Source organism: Orbicella franksi, chromosome 8 (assembly GCF_964199315.1).
Source record: "Orbicella franksi chromosome 8, jaOrbFran1.1, whole genome shotgun sequence".
NCBI classification, from domain to species: Eukaryota; Metazoa; Cnidaria; class Anthozoa; order Scleractinia; family Merulinidae; genus Orbicella; species Orbicella franksi.
The window spans coordinates 30119450-30143482 of record NC_138152.1 but is presented as its reverse complement, the minus strand read 5'-3'; the positions used below and the strand labels follow the sequence as shown (position 1 = coordinate 30143482).

The window sequence follows — 24033 nt, the reverse complement described above, 5'->3', positions numbered from 1 at the left end:
GTCTATCTCAGCGATTGTTGGCACAGTGATCACTCTGATCACCGTCTGAAGAGTTGTTTCCATATGTTGTACCGAAACAAGTTCAAGACTTCATTGCAAACTTTAAATACAACTACTACGATTTCCCTAAAGGCGGGTTTCACAGAGGCAATTAGATACGACTACCATGATTTCCCTAAAGGCAGGTTTAGCAGAGGCAATTAGACTTTGACAATTCTCAATAACAGTGATAAAAAAGATTTCTTTTCGCCTAGATAAGAACGAACACAAACACAAAACAACGCGTTATTTTCACCCTGCTCTATTTTATTGTTCCAAGCTTTTATAACGGTGTGCCTGACACGTATTTATTTTCTACGTTAGCACTCTCAAAAGACAATTCATAATTACTACAAACAAAGAAAAAAAACAAAAAAATGCTTACTCTATCATACTTTCTCAATATCCTTTTTCTAAATCCCCTTTACTTGAATAAAATAAGAAATCAAAACCAGCTGGAATCCTGTAACTTGCTACTTATCCTGGTATGATGTTCGTGGAATTCAAACAATTGAAACTCAGCATCAAGATTCTCCTTCTTAAGGGATAATTTCACGGTTCAGCGCGTGTACAAGTTATAGCGTGACTATAAACTACTACCTTGTTCATTTTTTTTACTGAGCCACATGTAGTTCAGCAACTACATACTATAATTTGTGAAACCAGAAAGACTGATGCCCAAATTTTATCAAGATGTCAGCGGATTTATCGTTTTATCAAACGAATTCAGTTTAGTCAGTTAAACGTTAAATTCTTTCATTCGGCGGCTAAGGTCTTACTCTGGACACACACACACACGTTAGCTACTTTTATTCGATTGGTGGATAAACAATATAGGTATTAATTAAAACATAGAGTAAGAAATTCTAATAAGAAACATTACTGCTATCACCTTGTTACTGTGACTGAGGATAAAGTCTCAAAGGAAATTCAGTTCTCGCAGAAGTCAGTAGCTCGGCTAACGTTATAGCTTGTTATAACACGGAGCCATGAAACCATCCTTTAATGGCAATTACCAAACAAGTAAGCCGCTCAAAGTAAACTGTTTATCTTCGACTAAGGATACGTGACTACTCGATTTTGTACTAACCTATTGATTGAGATATCATCGGCGATATTGAAATTTTCTGATTATATTGCGCTTCTATAATTTGCCAACAGTTTCTATATATACTTGAATAATTGCAAAGGTTTAGTTGTTCTGTACAGGGTGTGTAAAACTAATACTGCAAGCTCCGCGATTTCTTCAGGTAGTTTCATAAAAGACTTCGACTTCGTCAGGCCGGAAGTTGTAACCACCCGCCAGGAAAGATTGTGTGAAGGAGGATCCATAGCTGTAACCAGCTGGCGGGCTGTAGGTCCATCCAAGGTTTGAGTATGAATTGGTGTTTGATGCAGCGTTGTTGGCAATGTAAATACCGTGTCCTCCTCCAAATGTTGGTCCAAAGGAAGAGCAGCTGTAGATGGAATGTGCTTTGGAAGAACTAGCGATTCCTGTTTGGTCTAGCTTTAGTGGCTGCCAACCAGGCTTGTTAACCAATGAAAAGAGAAAGGCTGCTGAATCGTAGCGATATCCAACACAACTGTAACCTAATTTGAAATACACAATGGAAAAAGAAGTCCAACATTAATGACGTATTGCCGACAACGTTAATTTGATTGGCCCACAAAATTTTACTATTATTTGTAGCTCGGCATTATTTCTTGCAGTGTTAATCTTAAGTTCTTCGGCTCCTTTATGTTAAATGTCTCCTGAGTTTTTAATAACTTAAAATCTGGGAAAAGCAAGGCTGGTGGGAGACTGGAAACAGCTCTCCCCATTTCAGACTGAACATAATTTTCATGCCCTGTTTTATAAATTTCATAAAAATTAATATCGAGCTTTAAAGCTGTCAGTTAGCCAGGAACACCAAGGCGTTTTTAAAAAATGCAATTGTTTCTATCGGCCTGTTTATCTCGTTGAGTTATCCAGAAAATTCTTAATATCATTGACTTATTTGCCTTTCTTTGGTATTAACCTTTTTTGTTTCGTTGCTTAATGATTCGAAGCGGTTGTACCGCTTCCTATAAAGTTCTTCCATCCCGATATCTCTCTAAAACCGTCACGAATCAGAAAAGAGGCACGTAAACACAGCAAGTAATACACCATGGAAGTAAGATAAGGCATTTTGTTAAGAATTTTCTCTAGCACTTAACTATCCCACATCATATTGTAAATATTTCTTTTTTTAATTCTTTTTAAAACTCTTTTTCCATATTTCTCCGTGACCGCTACTGCGAAATATAATCATGGCTGACTCACAGCTTGCGCTTGGGTTGTCTGTGATAAGATGAAATTGATCATGTCACTTACTCCACGAGAGACTTGTATATCCTCCAAAAATATATTTCCCAACACGGATTATTGTGACAGTTGGACCTTTGCCGTCACAGTTTGAATGGAAGGTAGAGGAAGACCAGCCATTTACAGTTGCTTGGTAACAGCGATTCCAGTAAGAGGATTGGCGAGTCACAGGCTTTAACCATTTATCCAGCCATGTCAAAAAATTCTGGCTGTTTCCCACAATTCTGGAATATTTAAGACCCGCTGCAAAAATAACATATAAGAACGTTCTTTGGATCAATTTTGTACTTAGCACTTGTTTTGGTGGACTATGTTGAAAGTTGGTTTTGCTAAGAATAAATAACACTGCCATCTTCACCAGTTATAAGATGACCATCATTGCTTGGACCCTAAATGTGACGCTAACTAAACTGGATGCACTGTTTGTTCGGAAAGATATTTTATATGTGGTGGTTATATTCCATCGTGCAGCTTAATTTTTTTTTTTTCCTGGAATATCTCGTTTTAAATTTTGGGTCGCAGTGATCAATACTCTTAATAGATGATTTTAAATCCTGAACAGGAAAATATTCGGAGAGTATTTATCAGGAAAACGTAATATCATTACGAACGCTCCGCGCCGACGTCAGAATTCTCAATGGAAAAACCAGCGGCAGATAAAGTCACGAAATTTGACAGCTTTTGTAAATATTGAAATTTTGAAAAGTGTTTTTAATTGTTTAAGTCCACGTGGGCTCTTTTAGCTCCACACCCCACCCCTGTCCTTTCTAAGTGTTGTTAATGTTAATGTTAAAGCGTGCCGTAGTAGCGAGGAGATAGCAAACAACATTACTGAGTCGTGTCCTTTTTTTATTTTCAGCAGTAAGTCCTTCCAATATGGCAAACTGATCCAAGATGGAAAGGAGAATTCTGATTGGTTCCCTAATTAGTTTGGCGTATTGCTTTTCTTGAAAACAGTTTTACAAAAGAAAGTAGTTTGTTGGGTTTGACGAAGTCTGAGGTTTTTGATTGCTTTTTAGACATCATGTTTGGTGGAACGTCTTCAGCCTGAATTGAAGCACAATTAACATGAAATACTCACCTGGCGCAGATGACCTGCAAGTTTTCCCATCTCCCGTGTAAGGTTGGTTACACGTACATGTGTAGGATGCTACGGTGTTTGTACATGAAGCTAAACGGTGGCAGTCGTGTACACCGCTGACGCACTCATCGATGACTTGGATAATAATGAACACGGCAAAGTTAGTAAACAAACATAAATTATGTTGTACATGTTCACCAAAAGTGCTCTATATGTTCTTGAGTAAGGTGTTTTTGTTCGTATTGATGTAAGTATTACTTTATGATAGTACGTCTGAACTCATTTCGCAGTGTTGTTGTTGTTGTTGTTTTCAACTGATGACTTTATAGTTCCTGTAAGTGAAAATAACTTACCAGTGCAATTTTTGCCATCGCCTGAATATCCAAGTTTACACGCGCAAGTGTAAGACCCACGAGTATTGTTACAAACAGCATTCACATCACAGCTATGAGAGTTTGAAGAGCACTCGTCCATGTCTAAAACAAGATTAAAGGAGTAAATATGGAAAAAAGTTGAGTTATCGTTAGTCTGACCATTTCACCAAAGGAGCAAACAGCTTGAGGACAGTCCGTCGAACAGTTACGGTAAGCACAGACAGTATCTTTTCCTGAAAAATAGATTTCTTTTACTTTCCACAACCTCTAACTCATTCTCTGCTTTTGGATGATTTATATTGCTGGTTTTCAGTGTCACGCCATTGAAATAGATCAACTGAAATTAAAACCGTTCAATAAATAAAGTCCAGAATCTGGAAATTGAAAGAAGGTAAATATGCAAAGGCTCTCGCCAAGATTCTGATCACAGCAATTTTTCTTATGCAAAATATGCGGAGAAATATTTTACCCAGATTTATAGAGATTTGTATGGAGACGCCATGCTGGTGCCCATCCGTATGGGCACTAACATGGCAGCAGGAAACCAACAGAAACATCTGTCACTGAGTTTGGCTACAAAAGCGTGAATTTATCCCTCGAGGAACTCTAAAACATTAAAAGAATACTTTTTCTAAGACATGAACTGTTCAGATAGCCAAATTCCCCGAAATAAGTCACACTTTAAACCATCATGACAGCTCTCTAGGCCGTCATGTAAATGCCGCGTCACGCAAAAGCTTAGAAATTCAAGCGTAGTGTATCACAAAACCAAGAACGCATTCGGAGCGAAAATTTGTATGAATATTAGTTTTCAGCTGCTCTTATACATCATTAAAGCAAAATCTCCGGAAGATCAATAGTTTTGCAGCTTGAATTTTAGTGACGTCATGTGAAAACCAGCAATTACCCAGGTTCTAAACCACTGGCACCGGTATCGAAATTTAAAAAAAACAAAGGTTATTAAAGGGTTGAATTTTTCAGTCTATCATTATTCTTATTGCACAAGAGCGGTTTTTACTTAACAGTTTTCTTCTAAGGACATTAATGCAGAAGAAATTTCATGGTTGCAGAAAATAAAGTGACATTGTTATCACATTCAGCATCAGCATCAAATGTATTCATCTTTGACTTTTTTGTTGTTATTGGTTGGTTTCTTACCATTGCAAATTTGTCCATCTCCGGTATATCCAGCTCTACACTTACAGGAATATGAGCCCACGGTATTCACACAATCTGCATTCACGTCACAGTTATGAGTGTTGGTGGAGCATTCCTCCAGATCTGCAAAAATTAAATTAGGAAAAAAAACATGAAATAGTCATCAAATTCATGAATAGTGTTTACAGTACTGGTTTATAATAAATTATTTTGAAAATGAACCATGGAACCTTTTAAAGCGCGAAAGATTATCGTGACTAAATGATGGGAAGTTTACCTTTTTTTATTAGTAGTTTACAATGTATTTTAACCGCATTAAGCAAGAGATTTATCACCTGTAAAGCAAGTAAAGTTGAAGCAGTTATCGCATGGCACGTCATTCCAAGTATATCCGTGCCTCACGCCAAGAGTGTGCACACAGTCTTCGTTGTTCCAGTTGTTTGGTTGCTTTGGAGCCCAGAACCTAAAACTGCTAATTTCTTTGTTTGTCCACACAAAAGAGCCTTCAACACTGCGGTCATTCAGCCCTATCCATGATCTATCGCCAGCATGACGGTGTTGAATAAATACGTTTTCCTCCTGGTTGTGCACTGTAACCAGATCAGAGTTCATCTCAGAACAGTTTGACTCAGCGGTTAACCATGTGGCGCATGCGTGGCTTGAAAAGTAGCAATAACCACCAAAGTAAGTCCATCCTGGCTGGCAAATGTCTGTAGATGTAAACAACAATAACTCCATAAAAAGTAAGAGAAATCATTAAGAATGTCTTGAGTGTTTTTAAAGGAAATCGTTGCTTGTCATGTTTCTGAGAAACCTCTACATGTTTTGGCACTTTACTCCTGACTGAAACATTGGACTTCGTTTGTGATGAAATCAACTTCTGACCATCAAACTAGAAAAAAATTAGGCTGATACGATCTCATTTTTAAAGGGGCACAGTCACAGTATCTTGAGTTATTTTTGGCCACGTAAAAAATTACCACTAAATTGAAAGAGACCTGAAAATCGTCGTATACTAAGATACAGGTTTCAAAGAGGTAATAATAAACAATCAAGGAACAAGGATGGCCAGAATGGAGGTTAACACGGATTACAAACGACGGATTTGAAATATTTAACCTAAACTTTTCAACATGGGCAAACTGTGACGTAGCTCCTTTAAAAAGCGTAGGAGATAGAAGTTAATAAAATATGAATATCAAAAAAGCTAAACTACCGATCTAGAGAATAATAAAATTAAAAATGAACTATTTTGTCCGTACCTGACAGGACAGTGTATGAGATAGACAGTGGATCATACTTTGTGTCATACAATTCTTTTAAACAAACTCGCACATCGGTTGTATTGATGTACTGCAAAAAAAGAACAAATATAATCAGTGGTCTTCTAGACTCTTAGTCCAAAAGATAATTTTCACTTCGCTTCCGGTAATATTCTGAATATTATTTACTCATCGGGAGAAAAAGCAAACTCATACCTCCCTTGGGTTTTTGTTCTGGTAAGACATATCAATATCATATTATTTGCCTGTAGCAGATATTCCTCAACTTTCTGTACAACATGAAATTAATGTTTTGTCGATTATGACTTCAGCCGTCTTGGAGACGCCATCTTGGATTTTACGATTTTCCCGGCATTCAATTTGATGGAAAATAATGGCTGTAAAAAGGTACGAAACTAATTCTGTATCGACGTTTAAGAAAATTCAAAGAAACTAAGAACTCTGTCAAATAGATGAGATTTGGTTCGACTGGCTTGTCAAAAATGCAGTTTCTATGGAAATGCCTAAAGAAGTAAAGAAACAGAATTACCTCCACCCAAGCAGTTATTCCATTGTGTACTGGTTGTCGATTTCCACCGCTAGATGAATGATTCGCCGAAACAAACACATTCGGGGTGCTGTTGTACTTTTCAGTGAAGCGGATATCCTAAAGAAAAACTCTCATTAAGTAAGCGGAGTGTAATCCAACTTTGACCACTAGCTTTAACCACCACCAAACCGGAATTTTGTAATAACCTACTGAGTCAGTTTTGTTTAAATTGACGTTGTTTTGTAGGATCTGTACACTAACTCTTGAAATTTTTAAAAAAGTATACGTAATTCTGGGCAAACTCTCTAGTAAAAAAAGAAGATACCAACCTTACAATAGGCATTGTTGTAATCTGCAGGTGGATGTTGGGCGTTAGCAAAATAGACTGAACTGTGTTCTGTAAAAAGAGGCTTGTGGAGAGAAGAAAACGCCAACCATTTCTAAAAGAGAATATAAATAAATGTTAACAAGACAATTAACCATAAGAAAAGGTCTAAGTCAAGATTATATTTTTTCTTGATGTATGATATGCCAATGTTAAAGTATGCTAGAGAATTAGCTGCCAATGCTAAAGACCAGTGTTAAGAGGCTAAAGTAAGTGATAAGGATCTATTAGTTTCTTATGGTTGGTACGTAAAAAAGGTGTAGACACTTACAGTATAAACATCGTCGTGAGATCCTGCGTAGTTCTGAAGCTCTCTCAAACAAACTTTAAACGAGGATTGCGTGACGTCTTCAATCCACACACTGGCAGCGTCACGCTTGAGTCCTAAACGATAGTGCGCAGCAGTAACAAACACTGAAGGTATCACTGAAAACCTTCCCTGCATAGAAAAAAACACACAAGCTGTTACTGTTGATGTTACTCGTGCTACTACTGTTGTTATTGTTGCCTTACTGCTGTTTAACATTAGCGAAGATTTGGAAATCTAGGGATGGCTAATGCTTTCATGGTTGAGTGATACGTGACATTTTAGCTCCATTGATCCAAAGGAAATCATATTATATTGAACTAACTCCGATGACTGTAAGCTATTCGAATTTATTCTTCGTGAACTTGATTTGTAAAATGAAACGAAAAAGTACCTACCGATGGAAAATTGACAGATTTACAAGTCGTTCCAGTCCACCACTGTGATATCCTTACTTCCCCGGCAACACCACCCACTGGAGCCCCTTGGTACGCCATCCAATCAACTGTCACGTTAGCTTTTGATTTCCGCTCATTGTAGCCTGCCGCCATCACACATGCAGTGAATCGATCATAACTGACATTTTCGACCCACGACACAGCGGCATCATGTACATATGACTTGTCACTGGTGTCAATATGATTGACAGTGATCTGAACTTCAAGTGGTTTGTCAGGATAAAATATATAAGGCTTGAGGCGAATTACTTCACAGTGAGAATATCCGAGTGAAGGAATGTGTGGCATGTGACGGCGACCTCGCTGGAAAGGAAATCCTTCAAGAAAATAACAGTACAAAACACAAATCAGTACAAAAAAATTTTTAATTAACTTCCCAGGTTTTTTAATCGTAATCATCATCATCTTCTTCGACATCGTCAGAAATTTCAGAGTAAAACAATTTCTAACCTTCACAACTACCAGGGTGTTGCACAGAGAAATTCAGTCGCTGAATGCACATTTCCTGTCGAAACAAGCACTCATTGTCGTATGTTGTGCCATTTGATGAGCAGACTGGTTCTTGGTAGGATGGACAACTGTCTACAGCAACGCAGCGAGCATCATTTGGTCCAGACGCTTTACACAGGCAGTGATAATGACATGTCACGTCTATGCAAGGATCCAAGTCTGGCAAGACATATAAACAATTGTCACGAAACGATCTGATGTTGTTTCAGTACACACTTGCTTGATAGTTATACACACTTCTGCCCTCCCACTGTGGGTTTGCCAGCTTTTACAAAGATAACTCCAATGAGCAACATTGAAGAGGGGGAAAATGCATACAGGAAAGAGAATGCTAAATATACCAAGTGTTTTTTCTATCTCCAGATGGAATCTTTTTGCCTACCTCCAGTGACCATGTAGTCGACAGTGATAACATCTTTATTGTTGGAGTCGCTGTTGTAATTCTTCACACACACTTGTGCGTCAGTTGTAGATGTATGCTGAATAAAATCAAAGATGAATTAAACCCGGCCTGGTTCAAGTTGCTATACCGCCCGATTAGTTTTAAAGAACTCATATAAACGAAAGTTACAGTGAAACTAAAAGTTACTGAAATCGCTTTGAAACGGCCCCAAAGCAGCATAGAAACACAAGTAAAAAACAGAAGAGTTAAACTAATTGTTTTTATTGTTTCTATATCTCGAGCTGTTATATGTATATGTTCCCATACAAACTGTTATATTTACGTTGTTACGCAATGTCATATAAAGTTCATGGGTCCCGAGGAACTTGGGATATTTGTGCCATTACCTGAGTGTTTGCGGAAATCACACAAAGATCACAACAGGTATTCCTTACCTCAACCCAAGCGGTGACAGCGTTACAACGTGACCCAGAAAGGTTCGCATTGTTGTTGTTGTCAGTGCGTTTTGGCGTCACTAACACAACAGGACCAGCATAAAATGGTTTTGTGAAGTTCACTGTCTACAATGTAAAAGAAAAAAATAATTTAATATCGACTGTATTTCCGCGAGTCTCTTGTAGAGGTAAGGTTGATAAATAATTCGTATTGGTATTTATAATGCGCTGATTCTAATGTTTAGATTTGAAATCAAAGCGGGTTTGATTTGAACAGGGCCGACCTGCACCGTTTACAAGGGTCTTCATGATTGGCCAAACGAAACAATAGGTATACAACACAAACGATGCCCCTAGCCCTAGAACCAAAGAGGTGCAGATAAACAAGAATGAACCCAAATAGAAGTTTTAATGAGGTACAGGTCATCTGTTTGAACAAGAGGAAAAGTATGTTTGATCAATTGATCACCGAAAATGAAATTGGGTCTCAGAAACTATTTATGACAGATTTTGTGGGCCCACAGTTCAAATAGGTCCATGTTAACAGTCAATTTTAACTTCCTCCATTGTTATGATAGCATGGCTGTTGTTGCCCTTTTGATGCCCTATTATAAAGAGGATTTAGATAAGAAACAATAATGCCGCGGGCTGGCAATAATTATTCTTACTTGACAGAAAGCGTAGTTATCCTGATCAGATGGTGCGTTTGTATTGGTAAACACGAGACTGTCGGTTATGGTAAAATTGTCAACACTCAGATTTGTAAACGCCATCCAATTCTGCAGAAAACAAAAAGAAAGAAATTGTAGATAAAACCTGGCAATTATGAAAGAGATAAAAACATGCACAATTAAGGACTGTTTTAACCAACGTAAAAGAGTACATGAAATTATCGGCAAGATACGCAAACCCAGTAAGATGTTGATAATTAGCCTTTTTTCAGGAAAAAATCTATAAAACAAACAACTCTCCTTGTGTTTGCATTCAACTGCTTCCAGTCAACGCTTTCTACCACATGGTTTCTACAAGTAGCTTGAGGTTTATTAAAGAGCTAACAAACACATATTTTCTTTGTATTGTTTTCTTTTGAAAGCCAACGATTGATGTTTCATACTGGTACAAAAAAGACTCATCTGGAACAGCTTGAAAATGGAAGATGATCAGGCACGTCACAGGGGAAGTTGACCTCTGATATATTTGGTAACATCGTAACGGATGTAAAAATTTTAGAATGCTGCTCTTTAGTCAGGGGTCATCATGATTTTCATTCAACTTTGATGAAGTGTATATCTTTGGCAGAGCATGGTTCATTAGACTGACGACTGACAGAAAACGAAATTTAAATTTACTCACTATCTTTATGCCTTTATGGGGTCCATCGAAAATCTTTGCTTCTCTGAGACAAATTTTGAAATTGTCCACGTGCAACTCCTCCACCCACACGGCCATGGCATCCTGAGGTCTCTTGGGAACTTGGTGGCTAGCAGTTACAAATATGGTTGGAGGAGTAGAAAACCGCTGAAATGAAATAACGAGAGAAGTTAGATTAGTAAATTAATCGAGTGCATGCCTAGGTGAATGACCGCATGAACAGATCAGCGAATATGTAAATGACCAATAATGAGAGAATGCGTGAATGTTTGTTTGAGCCATCAAATGTTCTGGCATTTTAAAAATACAAAATGCCTCAAATAACAAATTAATATTTAACAGTGAGTCACGCAACACGTTACACGCCGCAGAAAGTGTAAATATTTTCACAATCAGAGTCCGCCGAGGATATTTTAATTAAAAGGGAACAATACGCTTAAATCCGAAAACTACTAATCAGCTTATTGTTAATCGGTTTTGATCTTTTGCATTAGGAATATTTGCGTTTGATGAGGAAAAATAATATTTTTAGTTAGTCTCAATTGATAAATTAAAAACGCTGTTTAATTTCAACAATTTTCAAAATAGTGACATTTTACTCATGTTTTTCGATTGCATTGACATGAAAAGTTTTCTGTTTAGGCTTAGTCTTATGTTTTTGGACTCTTTATTTGAATTACAAGGCAATTGTTCTACTTAAGGCAACTTGTTTTCAAGGGAGGTGGCTTTTTAGTGTTTTTCTTCAGTTATTGAGAAATATTCCGTACTCAGATATTTATCCCCTAAAAAATATTTGTTTCGAATACTTTCTGCTGTATTTTTACGCTATATTTTGATGGTTAGCATTTGCACAAGTCATGTTTGAAATTGACAGATGATTGACAATTTTCAGTAAGGAAGATTGATTGCCCGACTCGTGATTTCCATGTTAAATTTCACGCGAGAAACCGATATCGCACAAATCGCGAAGTGAAACGAGCTCGAGAAAGCGTAGCGAGAAAGCACTGGCTGATATTTAACAACGTCGAGCAAAGAGTTTTAAGTAAGAAATATTTTTACACTCAAATTAAAATTTCAATACCAGCTAAATTTTCAGTGCTCAAGTTCTTCGAAAGAATAATGAGTACTAGCCAAAATGTATTTCTCGCAACAGAAAAGCCTACCGTTGTGCCATATTGCAAATTGATAGATATATTTACTTGGGAGTTGTTAAACGATGCCCCACGGTAAACAGCCAACCGAGAGCTCTCGCTGTAAATCACAAGTGATTGTTGCGTTGACTGCTGATGGCGAAGCAGGCCCGCTGTTGACATCGCAATTTCTCGTAAACCTTGCGTGGAACCGGAGCCGCTTCAAATGTACGCAGTAGCACTAAATGCAAACCCAGCCTGCTTGTTTGACATCCTTCGTCGTTTTTTAAGGGGTTGTAACGTAAAATTGAATCTGTGTTAGCTTGACCAGTCAGCTCCGAGATTTTAAGCGGATGAAAGCCGTCGCGTAAGCTTTAAATATGACTCACTGCAGTTTTGCGGTCGCTAGAGTTTGTGAATTTATCATCCAACGACGCGGTTGAGGCGATGCCCTTTGTCTGCTTTGCAAGTTTATAACAGCTGAGAGGAACCATCTTATGCAAGATATTTGATGATGGTTTCTTAACTAGAACATTGTGACCCTTATGAAATAGCCTACATACTCAAAATGAATGATGTACTGTAGCTCTGCTTTTCTTTGTAGTTGGTGAGGTAATGTTCGCCTTGCAAGCTGCCATTTCGTCTTCTATATACGTCGCAATTGGCACTGGAGCTTCTTCGGCCGCTGAACTTTGCCTTGCGGCTTTCCTTTATTTGTTTCGGCCATTTTCTTGTCCAAGCCGTTATGATTTTGTCATTTTCTGGTACTCGGAATCGTAAGCGGCTTCTTATTTGAAAAAGACTTTTGCTCTTTTTTTCGCTCCGTAGATTGCAGCAATGATTTTGCAACATGATTAAAAGGTCGCTGAGAGTGTTTTCAGAGAGTTCCGTCTTTTGCACTGTGAAGCCCTCACCTGAGTTTGGAGGTTAAGGTGGCTTGAAGGGAATTCTTGGGGAGTGAAGATTTTTCTTATCAGGGTTCTCTATTGCCAAGTAAGGGTCGTTTCGTCTGCTTGATATCTCTTAGATGAACTTAGCGAATTGACTTAATGAAGGATAGTCTGCGGCTTTCTTAACTTTATATCGGTAAGCGTGACGTTGTCATCTTCCAGGAAGGTCATCAGGAAGTTTAACAAGTAACGGTTTTAGGAAAGCCGCTTCGTCAAGTACTATTAGACCACTGAGTCCTCCATCATTCTTTGCACATTCCAGTTCGAGCAGCAAATTTTCTAGTTCCTGTGGGCCTTTATTATCCTTGGGTTCGATCTTGGGGAACATTGTCAGTTTGTTAAGGTGCATTTGAGCTACGACTGCATTCGAACCGAAGCGCTCACTTAATTTCTTCCAAGCCTCTTTTAAACCCTCGTCAGGATTCTCTACATAGGCATTGCGCAGGGGTTGAACAAATCTCCTTGACTCTCTGGCCGGTGGTATTCTCGTTTAACAGGGTTAACGTTTCACTTGCTGTGATGTTCACATCTCTCACCATGTTTTCAAATGACGCTTTCCAAGTGCGGTAGTTTTCTGGGCGGTTGTCTCGTCCAGCCATAAACTGAATAAAAGATTCCAGGTGTTTGAGATCCGTAGGTGAGACAGTGCTTTCAATTTGCAATGGAGTAAACTCTGTAGCTTTAGGATCTAACTTCTTGGGGGTGGGGCGTTCCTATTTGAAAGCTGATTTAATATGCTGTGCTGCTCAAGGATTTAACTTCTCAGCAGTGGTTTGCTCCTCCTTGAAATTTACGTTGGGATGAGTCCCTCGAGTGCTTTCTTCATCTATATGTGCCTCGATGAAATCTCGCACACGCTGGGATGGATCCACGAGTGGCAAATCTGGTTTCTGGAATTCATTGGCAAAAGTGGGAGCGTGTTCCTCATCCATCGCGTTCGCTTTGGCCAGTGCCACGGCTGCCTCTTGCTCCAAGCGTAAACACGCGATCCGCGCCTCTTCCTCACGTTTCTTTCGGGCGAAGGCCATTTCTTCCTCTCTCTTGTTTTTCTCTTCTCGCTCTAACAGGAGGGCCGACTGGGCCTCGATTTCGGCCATTTTCCTTTCTCTTTCTGCCTTCTTTACGGCTGCCAGGCAACTCGCTTATCGCTGAGCGAATCTTGTCCACCGAATCCAGTGTAACCGATAAATTTAGATTCATTTTTTGGTGAAGAAAAAAAGCTCTTACTACCCTAGCGATTGAAAATTCCAACTACCTCGTGACGCTAATACAGACCAGAATGTAAGCTGAGAGCGCTGCCCAATAAAAACGCGAGGAAAGATCACGTGGATAAACAAGGCAAAAAGAGTAACGCAATAAGTAACGTGATGCTGTAAGTATGTGACACCACAGAATATGCAAATGACGTAAATGCTTGCTTGAACCTTCAAATGTTCTTCAACTTACAGACATTTTGAGATTGCAACAGCTCTTTTCAAAAACTGACCGAACGTTTGGGATGGTAAAAATTCAAAATTCCTCAAATAAAAAATTAATATATAAAAGTGAGTCACGCAACCCGTTACACGGCGCAGGAAGTGTAAATGTTTTCACAATGAGAGCCAGCCGAGGATATTTTAATTATTCAAAAGGAGAAAAATACGCTTAAGTCCAAAAACCACTAATCAGCTTTTTGTTAATCGGTTTTGATCTTTCGCATTAGGATAATTTGTGTTTGATAAGGAAAAATAACCTTTGTAGTTAGTCTCAATTGATAAGCGCTTCTTAATTTCAACAAACTTCAACATAGTAACAGCATATTCTTCGATCATTGAAACAGTTTTCTGTTTACGCTTAGCCTTATGTTGCTTGGCAACTTTTGAATTACAACTGTTTTACTTGAGGCAACCTCTCATCAAGAGAGGCGGCTGTTTAGTGTGCTCCTTCAGTTATTGAGAAATATTCCGAATTAAGATATTTATACCCTGACGCTATTTGCTTCCAATACTTTCTGCTGAGCTCTCACGCTATATTTTAATGGTCAGCGTTTGCACAAGTCACGTTTGAAAAGGGCAGATGATTGACAATTTTCAGTAAAGAAGATCGATTACCTGACTCGTGATTTCCACGTTAAATTTCACGCGAGGAACCGATATCGCACAAATCCCGAGGTGAAACCAGAAAGCACTGACTGGTATTCAACAACGTTGAGCAAACGGGCAGTTTTAAGTAAGAACTATTTTTACACTCAAATTAAAATTTCAATACCAGCCAAATTTTCAATGTTCAAATTCTTCGAAAGAACATCGAGTCAAGAATAAAAAGTCGAAATGTACTTGTCGTAGCAGAAAAGCTTACCGATCGAGAACTGCCGTTGTACCAGATTGGAAGTTGATAGAAATATTAACTGGGGAGTTGTTAAACGATGCCCCAGTTAAGCCGGAAGTAGCACTAAATGCAAACCCAGCCAGCTTCTTTGACATCCTTCGTCGTTTTTCCAGAGGCTGTAACTTGCAGTTAAATCTGAGTTAGCGTGACCTTTCAGCTCGGAGATTTTAAGCGGATGAAAGTCGTCGTGTAGGCTTTGAGTACGACTGTTTCACGGCCGTTTAAGTTTTGCAAGTGTATTTCGCCCGAGTGGAACCATCTTATACAAAATATTTTGATGTTAGTTTCTTAACTGGAGGGAGGATAACACGATACCAGAAACATTAATTGTGACCATTATGGCATGGTCTACATACTCAAAATGAATGCTGTACTGTAGCTGTGCTTTTCTTTGTAGTTGGGAGGTAATGTTCTCCTTGAAAGCTGCCATTTCGTCTTCTACATATGTCACAATTGGCACTGGAGCTTCTTCGGCTGCTGAACTTTGCCTCGCGGATTTCCTTCGTTTGCTTCGGCCATTTTCGTGTCCAAGCCGTTATGATTTTGTCGTTTTCTGGTACTCGGAATCGTAAGCGGCTTCTTATTTCTCTCTAAAAAGTTGTACTTCAGTTCAAAGCAGGGAGAAACTTCACTTTCACTTTGAAAAAGACTTGTGCTTCTTTTTAGCTCCGTAGATTGCGGTAATGATTTTGCAACATGATTAAAAGGTCACTTTGGTTTTTTTTTTTTCACACCGGTGAACGATCACGCAAACTCTCGTTTTTGGAGTCGTAATTTTTCGCTAAATACCTCGCCTTGGTAACCAAGACCGGCGCTTTTGATGCTGTAACTAACCTCGTTACATAAAGTAAAGCTCTTTTCCGCAACTAATTCCTTTTAAAAATATTAGCAACTTGTTGACAAATTCTGCTCACAAAAAAGACTGGCAAACCGTTTTAGGCAGTTTCCGCCAATATTTGGCAACTTTTGGGCATTTCCTTGTTTGTCCTTTTTGCATTTTTGAGGAATTTCTGAGTGTATGGCCAGGTTTAATTCTTTGATCTACAATTTCTACATACTATTTCGTCATCTTTTGTCATACTGATGAGATTAACTCGTATACTGTAATCATCATTTTTTAGGGTTAACTGACGATGTTAATATTTTATATTTTGTATTTTTTCTTTCTTACATCCACATCCACAATCGGGGCTCCCTTTTTCATGAACTTTTTATATATCTTTTTTACTTTCTAAACCACTCAACAAAACAAATTCTAACCTGCTGGAAATCGATCCTCTTACATTCTGTTCCAGTTGTCCAAGAGTTTAAGGATGTGGTGCCAGTTTGAGATCCATGGGATTTCGTTTCAAACGCGAGATAGTTTACCTCAATGGACTTATTTGAACCGTTAGCAAATTCTAAAACACAGATTGTAAATTCACTCGCTTTAACATCTTCTACCCAGACTGCAGCGCCGTTCCGAGGGGTTTGGCTCTTCACGGTATGGCCAACTGAGGCGAGAACCGTTACTTGCTGTCCGCCGTAAAATGGCGTTTGGAAGTAAATCTTCTTACAACCGAACAGCCCTGGTGAGCTTGTTGTTACGTTTTCTTTTCCGGCCTTGAATCCGAGTGCTGTAAAGGAAAAAAAAACTTTTTTCTTCAAAACGATCGCACTTACAAAGATTTAACTGAATGCGCAGCCGATATCCTAGGAATAGACATGTTGATTGCTTTAGGAAGAGATTTAATTCTCAATTTCCTTGATCTGTGCGCCCCTCCCCCATCTTTCAGTTCGCTTCTTCTCTGATCAACAAGACATAAAAACGCCTGAGCTTGCCGTGAGAAGTTGAATTAAGGTTTATATTCAGAGAATGCAACTGAGAGTAGATACCATACCTTCAGTGGATGGAGCGCCCAGGCAAACCAACAAAAAAATGAGAAAGAAGTGCATCGCGTATTGGTGCTCAGACGACATCTTGCTCCGACTGAAAGGGAACTTCACTCTCATGCCCATTATAATCATCACAAGGGCAATGCGTGACTGAAATGTACCTGTTCAGACATGTCGAATTATAGGATATTAACAAATTTTAAACAGCACGTTCACAAAAATGAGTTATCTTTGGGGTGACGCATATAGGTGACGAGGTTTAGGATGACAGGCAGAAGGAAAATGACCAGTGTAAAAAAATATGACGGATTCCTTAGAAATTGACGATACTTCTCCTATCCGAGGAGCGTATTTTATTTTCATCAATTTACAATACAAGAATTGTTTTAAATAACACTAAATTGATCATTATCGCTGTTGCTTTGTGAATGAAAACTACCGACCCCACCCCATGTCCCCTCTCCCCAGTCCCCCGCAGTGCCCCCGTATCCTCCACAACAAACCAAACTTGTTAAGTTAACTAAATTTTCCAGTTTGAACTTTACACATTTCAATTTTGATCAATAATGTTCGGTTTCCGCTTTTCTAATTTATGCCTTGTAGCGAATTTTCAGTTCATTTCAATTTTGAATTTTTTCATGCCAATTGAATTTCAACCCAGTTACAGAGGAGATTATGTCTGATTTTTTTATTTATACGGTTATCAGTTTCAAAGAGGAAAACTCATAAAGTAACTAGGGATTTGAAAGTTTCGAAGGCGTTCTCTTCCATCATATTCTTGTATAGATGATAATATCATTTAAAAGGGTCGTAAGTTATTTTCGTCAGAGCCGTCATTTATTTTGCTGTGTTAAGACTCGCTTGTTGTTCTTCCTGTTGTTAGACCTTCTTAAGTTCTTCGGTTATTCTTACTTATTGTTTGAAGACACGCCAGGTCACTACATTAGGAGATAGGCCTCAATTGGTTGACGTATCGTTTTGGTTAATTTGATCATTTGCCAGTTTGTTCATTTTATGTTTTTTTTCTTTTTCATTTTGACGGAATCTCGTTTTTTTTTAGATCGAAGCTAATGGCGGAATTTGCCATTACCTTCCTCTGACGCATTTTGTATTTTTCATTTATTGAAAGCCTCTTGTGTAAAATCTAGTTTCAACTCTGCTGGAAATGTGGACTTCACTTGATATATATGCAATCGAACTTTCCGTAAGTGGTGACCTTCAGTCGAGCCACTAAACAATTGAGCTGTAACGAGAGCTGTCAGCTCACACAAGGTTAAAGATTCAGTGTTTGTACATATCTGAGAAAATCACGATGCGTCTACTTACGGGTTATGGTATGCAATGAGATTCGACTGTGTTGAGTTGTTGTTATCTTAGCTTATTGTACTTTGGTGATGCACTATGTACTCGCGTGCACTACTAAACATAATCAGGTGTCTTTTTGAGACTGGAGAGGCTTTGCGGAAGTGTTCGAGGGGAGTTTAACAGAACGGTTTTCTATTTCCTTGTTTCTCGGCTGTTGTATAGTTATTCAGTTCAAGAATACTTAAATTCATTCTGTAAGTGTCGCGTGGTTTTTGTTTCTTTGTGCACGTGGAAGTTCTTTAAATTTTGTAACAGTAAGGAAGCGTGCCATGAGCGCTCGCCTCTTTAATCTACTTTTTTCCCTTTTGTTTTTATGGTAACGCATTTTAATCATTCTGTAAAATTTTTCCTCAGCAGGGTGATTTTATTTAACCCATGAAACAACATCTCCTGTAGCAGTAAGTCAAAAAAGTCATAACTAATAAAAGAAAACCATGAAATTGGTATTCAATAGCATCTAATTGTGCAGCAACTATTTCACGGGTTAGGTAAAATCACTCTGAGATTGACACCTTATTGATCCTGAATCCACTTAGTATTATTACGGCCGAGAGAATAACAGACACGTTGTAACAGAACAGTCTTTGAACTAAGAATGCCCATTTAATTAAGGACAGTTTTCTGGGAAAATATAAAATAGCAGTCGCAGTTGCATACAGCAGTCTCCTGTGAAGTGGTAGAGATACATTTTTTTCTACCCCATGTCCCCTCTGCCCAGTCATCCACGGTGCCCACGTATACTTCACAAGAAACCAAAATTTATGTTTATCAAATTTTTCGGTTTAAACTTTACGCATTTCAATTCTGATCGATTAACGTTTTTATTTTCGCTTTTCGAATTTACGCTTTGCAGCAAATTTTCAGTTCATTTCTATTTTGAATTGTTTTCATGCCAATCTAATTTTGACCCAGTTATAGAGGAAATTATGTCGAATTCTAGCTAATCTCTTTAAAGAGGAAAACTCGTAAAGTGACTAGAGATTTGAAAGTTACGAAGGCGTTCTCTTCTATCATTTTCTTCCATAGATGATAAAATCATCTGAAAAGGGTTATTTTCGTCAGAGTCGTCATTTATTTTGCTGTCATCAGACTCGCCTGTTGTTCTTCCTGTTCTTAGACCTTCTTAAGTTCTTCGGTTATTCTTAATTATTGTTTCAAGACACCAATTCATCACATTAGGAGATGGATTTCAATTGATTGATGTATTTCTTGGCTAATTTGATCATTTGTGAGTTTGTTTATTCATTTGATGTGTGTTCTATTTCATTTTGACTGTAGTTTGCGTGGATTTAACTAAATATATAAGCGAGCGAGCTTTCTGTAAGCGGTGACCTTCAGTGGGGCCATTAAATAATTGAGCTGTGGCAAGAGAACTTATGCAAGGTTAAAGATTGAGTGTTTGTATGGATCTGAGACAATTAGGAAGCCTCTACTTTGGGGCTGGTGTCCGATGAAATTCCACCGTGTTTAATTCTGGTTATCTTAGCTTGTTGCATTTTGATGATGCACTAGGTACTGACGTGGACTACTTAACATAGTATTAGGGAAGTGTCTAAGGGGGTTAGAAAAGAACGGTTTTCTATTTTCTTATTTCTCGCAGTTTTATAGTTTGTCAGTTCGTGAATGATTAAAATCATGCTCTAGGTTAGGCCGTATTTTTTTCTTTGTAGAAGCTCTTTAAATTTTGTACCCGTGCCATGAGCGCTCGCCTCTTTAATCAGCTTGCATTGCTGCATTTTTTATCGTCACGCATTTTAATTCAATTCTTTGACATTTTTCTTGCTAGAGTGATTTTATTTAACCCGTGAAATATAGCTAATATTTAGTTCAAAAAGTCAAAATTAACGCAAGAAAACTAGGAAATTATAATCTAATAGTATGATCTAATTTTGTAGCAACTGTTTTACAGGTTAAGTAAAATCACTTTGAGATTGACACCCTGAAAAGATAGTGAAGCGTTCCAAAATTGATCCGAAATCCTCTTAGTATTATTGCAGCCCAAAGGATAACAGACACGCTGTGACAGAACAGTCTTTGACCTAAGAATGACCATTTATGGACAGTTTTCTGAGAAAATATAAAAATAGTAGTCGCAGTTGCAGACAACAGTCTCCTGTGAAGTGGAAGAGATACATTTTGGGAGACATTACTTATTTTAAAAGCCAGAAATAGAGCACATATTTTCGAAGCTCAGTGAAAGAAAAGAAAGCACTTTATGACGTCGACTGCATAGTTTAAGGAGTTGTTTAGCTTACGAACACATGTAATTTTTAACTTGATTGAAACCTCGATAACAAAGTGACAAGGGATCGACTTACTAGAGAAATCATTTGCTCGCTGTAACGCGTGTTCAGCGATATGATAAAGCATAGACCGAACCAGAAGGCTTTTGATTATTATGTCTCAATTGAATTTTGAACTGTTATTAAATGGGTAAAGAGAATCTTCGAGCATTTCCCGGTAAGCTGAGGCAGTTCTTCTCACGACATCCTGCCGGGCGAACTGTTAAGCAGGCTATTTATATTTCTCCAAGATCTTTTGTAATAAGATCCGGTTGTTTTTCTTTACTGAATTTTCGTTGTCTTCTGTTCGTCATTGCTCGTGCTATAACCCCGCTTGGTGTCGATCGTTTTATTGTTGTTGTTGTTGTTTTTAAATCGACGGCAAGTAAGCTCGTACGAGCGGTTTTCTCCCGTGTAAGGCGACACTGTCCAAAGTTTAGTGTCATGACGCCAAGAAAAGCCTTTTGTGGAAGTTGTTAACATCACTTTCATTTGTTAACGGCTTTAAATTTCTGACGCACGACGTCGAGAGCTAAACAAGTCAATTTGAAATCGTTGTTAAGTCGTAGGCAAGTTTTGATGCAAAATTTAAAATAAAAGAAAGTTTTAAACTTTTACTTGCTATAAAAGTTAAGAACACTTGGTGATAAATTACATGGTCAACCGTCGCGCTACGATCGCTGAGATAGAATTGAGGTCTATCTAAGCGATTGTTGGTACAGTGATCACTCTGATCACCGTCTGAAGAGTTGTTTCCATATGTTGTACCGAAACAAGTTCAAGACTTCATTGCAAACTTTAAATACAACTACTACGATTTCCCTAAAGGCGGGTTTCACAGAGGCAGTTAGATACGACTACCATGATTTCCCCAAAGGCAGGTTTAGCAGAGGCAATTAGACTTTGACAATTCTCAAGAACAGTGATAAAAAAGATTTCTTTTCGCCTAGATAAGAACGAACACAAACACAAAACAACGCGTTATTTTCACCCTGCTCTATTCTATTGTTACAAGCTTTTATAACGGTGTGCCTGACACGTATTTATTTTCTACGCTAGCACTCTTAAAAGACAATTCATAATTACTACAAACAAAAAAAAACACAAAAAAAAATGCTTACTCTATTATACTTTCTCAATATCCTTTTTCTAAATCCTTTACTTGAATAAAATAAGAAATCAAAACCAGCTGGAATCCTGTAACTTGCAACTTATCCTGGTATGATGTTCGTGGAATTCAATCAATTGAAACTCAGCATCAAGATTCTCCTTCTTAAGGGATAATTTCACGGTTCAGCGCGTGTACAAGTTATAGCGTGACTATAAACTACTACCTTGTTCATTTTTTTTTACTGAGCCACATATAGTTCAGCAACTACATACTATAATTTGTGAAACCAGAAAGACTGATGCCCAAATTTTATCAAGATGTCAGCGGATTTATCAAGCAAAACTTCGAATTCAGTTTAGTCAGTTAAACGTTAAATTTTTTCATTCGGCGGCTAAGGTCTTACTCTGGACACACACACACGTTATCTACTTTTATTCGATTGGTGGATAAACAATAAAGGTATTAATTAAACATAGAGTAAGAAATTCTAATGAGAAACATTACTGCTATCACCGTGTTACTGTGACTGAGGGGAAAGTCTGAAAGGAAATTCAGTTCTCGCAGAAGTCAGTAGCTCGGCTAACATTATAGCTTGTTATAACACGGAGCCATGAAACCATCCTTTAATGGCAATTACCAAACAAGTAAGCCCCTCAAAGTAAACTGTTTATCTTAGACTAAGGACACGTGACTACTCGATTTTGTACTAACCTATTGATTGAAATATCATCAGTGATATTGAAATTTTCTGATTATATTGCGCTTCTATAATTTACCAACAGTTTGTTTATACCCTTATATAATTGCAAAGGTTTAGTTGTTCTGTACAGGGTGTGTAAAACTAAGACTGCAAGCTCCGCGATTTCTTCAGGTAGTTTCATAGAAGACTTCGACTTCATCCGGCTGGAAGTTGTAACTACCTGCCAGGAATGATTGTGTGAAGGAGGATCCATAGCTGTAACCAGCTGGCGGGCTGTAGGTGTGTCCAAGGTTTGAGTTTGAGTTGGTGCTTGATGCAGCGTTGTTGGCAATGTAAATATCGTGTCCGCGTCCAAATGTTGGTCCATAGGAAGGACAGCTGGCGATGGAATGGCTTCTCTGATAACTAGACTTTCCTGTTTGATGTAGCTTTAGTGGCTGCCAACCAGGCTTGTTAACCAATGAGAAGAGAAAGGCTGCTGAATCGTAGTGATATGAACAACCGGAGCCTAATTTGAAATACACAATGGAAAAAGAAGTCCAACATTAATGATGTTTACTGACACTTTGGACAGTTTAGTAATGACGTATTACCGACAACGTTAATTTGATTGGCCCGCAAAATTTTACTATTATTCCTAGCTCGGCATTATTTCTTGTAGTGTTAATCTTAAGTTCTCCGGTTCCTTTATGTTAATTGTCTCCTAAGTTTTTAATAATTTCAATTCTGGGGTAAGCAAGCCCGGTGCGAGACTGGAAACAGCTGCCCCAGTTTCAGACTGAACATGATCTCCACGCCCTGTTTTATAAATTTCATAAAATTAATATCGAGCTTTAAAGCTGTCAGTTAGCCAGGAACACCATGCCATATAAAAATGCAAGTGTTTCTATCGGCCTGTTTATCTCGATGAGTTATCCAGAAAATTCTTAATATTATCGACTTATTTGCCTTTCTTTGGTATTAACCTTTTTTGTTTCCTTGCTTAATGATTCGAAGCGGTTGTACCGCTTCCTATAAAGTTCTTCCATGCCGATATCTCTCTAAAACCGTCACGAATCGGAAAAGAGGCACGTAAACACAGCAAGTAATACACCATGGAAGTAAGATAAGGCATTTTGTTAAGAATTTTCTCTAGCACTTAACTATCCCACATCATATTGTAATATTTCTTTTTTTAATTCTTTTTAAAACTCTTTTCCCATATTTCTCCGTGACCGCTACTGCGAAATATAATCATGGCTGACTCACAGCTTGCGCTTGGGTTGTCTGTGATAAGATGAAATTGATCATGTCACTTACCCCACGAGAGACTTGTGTATCCTCCAAAAATATATTTTCCAACACGGATGATTGTGACAGTTGGACCTTTGCCGTCACAGTTTGAACGGAAGGTATAGGAAGACCAGCCATTTACAGTTGCCCGGTAACAGCGATTCCAGTAAGAGGATTGGCGAGTCACAGGCTTCAACCATTTATCCAGCCATGTCAAAAAATTCTGGCTGTTTCCCACAATCCTGGAATATTTAAGACCCGCTGCAAAAATAACGTATCTTTGGATCAACTTTGTACTTAGCACT

General features: G+C 38.2%; 2 protein-coding genes across 2 annotated transcripts in view; both read right to left on the bottom strand.

Annotated features, from left to right (window-relative positions):
- Nucleotides 1-958: 958 nt before the first annotated feature.
- LOC145494550 (uncharacterized) lies at nucleotides 959-17217 on the bottom strand. The gene is made up of 16 exons (XM_081474042.1): nucleotides 17004-17217; nucleotides 16384-16739; nucleotides 10659-10823; nucleotides 9974-10084; nucleotides 9306-9431; nucleotides 8851-8947; nucleotides 8409-8627; nucleotides 7899-8275; nucleotides 7465-7632; nucleotides 7138-7248; nucleotides 6809-6925; nucleotides 6259-6349; nucleotides 5332-5706; nucleotides 3818-3940; nucleotides 2393-2626; nucleotides 959-1629 (listed from the first exon to the last, which is right to left on the bottom strand). The coding sequence occupies exons 1-16, from the start codon at nucleotides 17128-17130 to the stop codon at nucleotides 1286-1288; spliced, it is 3141 nt and encodes a 1046-aa protein (XP_081330168.1). The 5' UTR covers nucleotides 17131-17217; the 3' UTR covers nucleotides 959-1285.
- Nucleotides 17218-21691: 4474 nt separating this feature from the next.
- The window catches only part of LOC145494533 (uncharacterized), a 37175-nt gene continuing 34833 nt past the window's right edge, over nucleotides 21692-24033 (bottom strand). The window contains exons 16-17 of the mRNA XM_081474025.1: nucleotides 23756-23989; nucleotides 21692-22964 (exon numbers count right to left, since the gene is read on the bottom strand). Coding sequence (XP_081330151.1) covers nucleotides 22624-22964; nucleotides 23756-23989 — 575 coding nt within the window. The 3' untranslated portion in view covers nucleotides 21692-22623. The remainder of the gene's footprint in view (nucleotides 22965-23755; nucleotides 23990-24033) is intronic.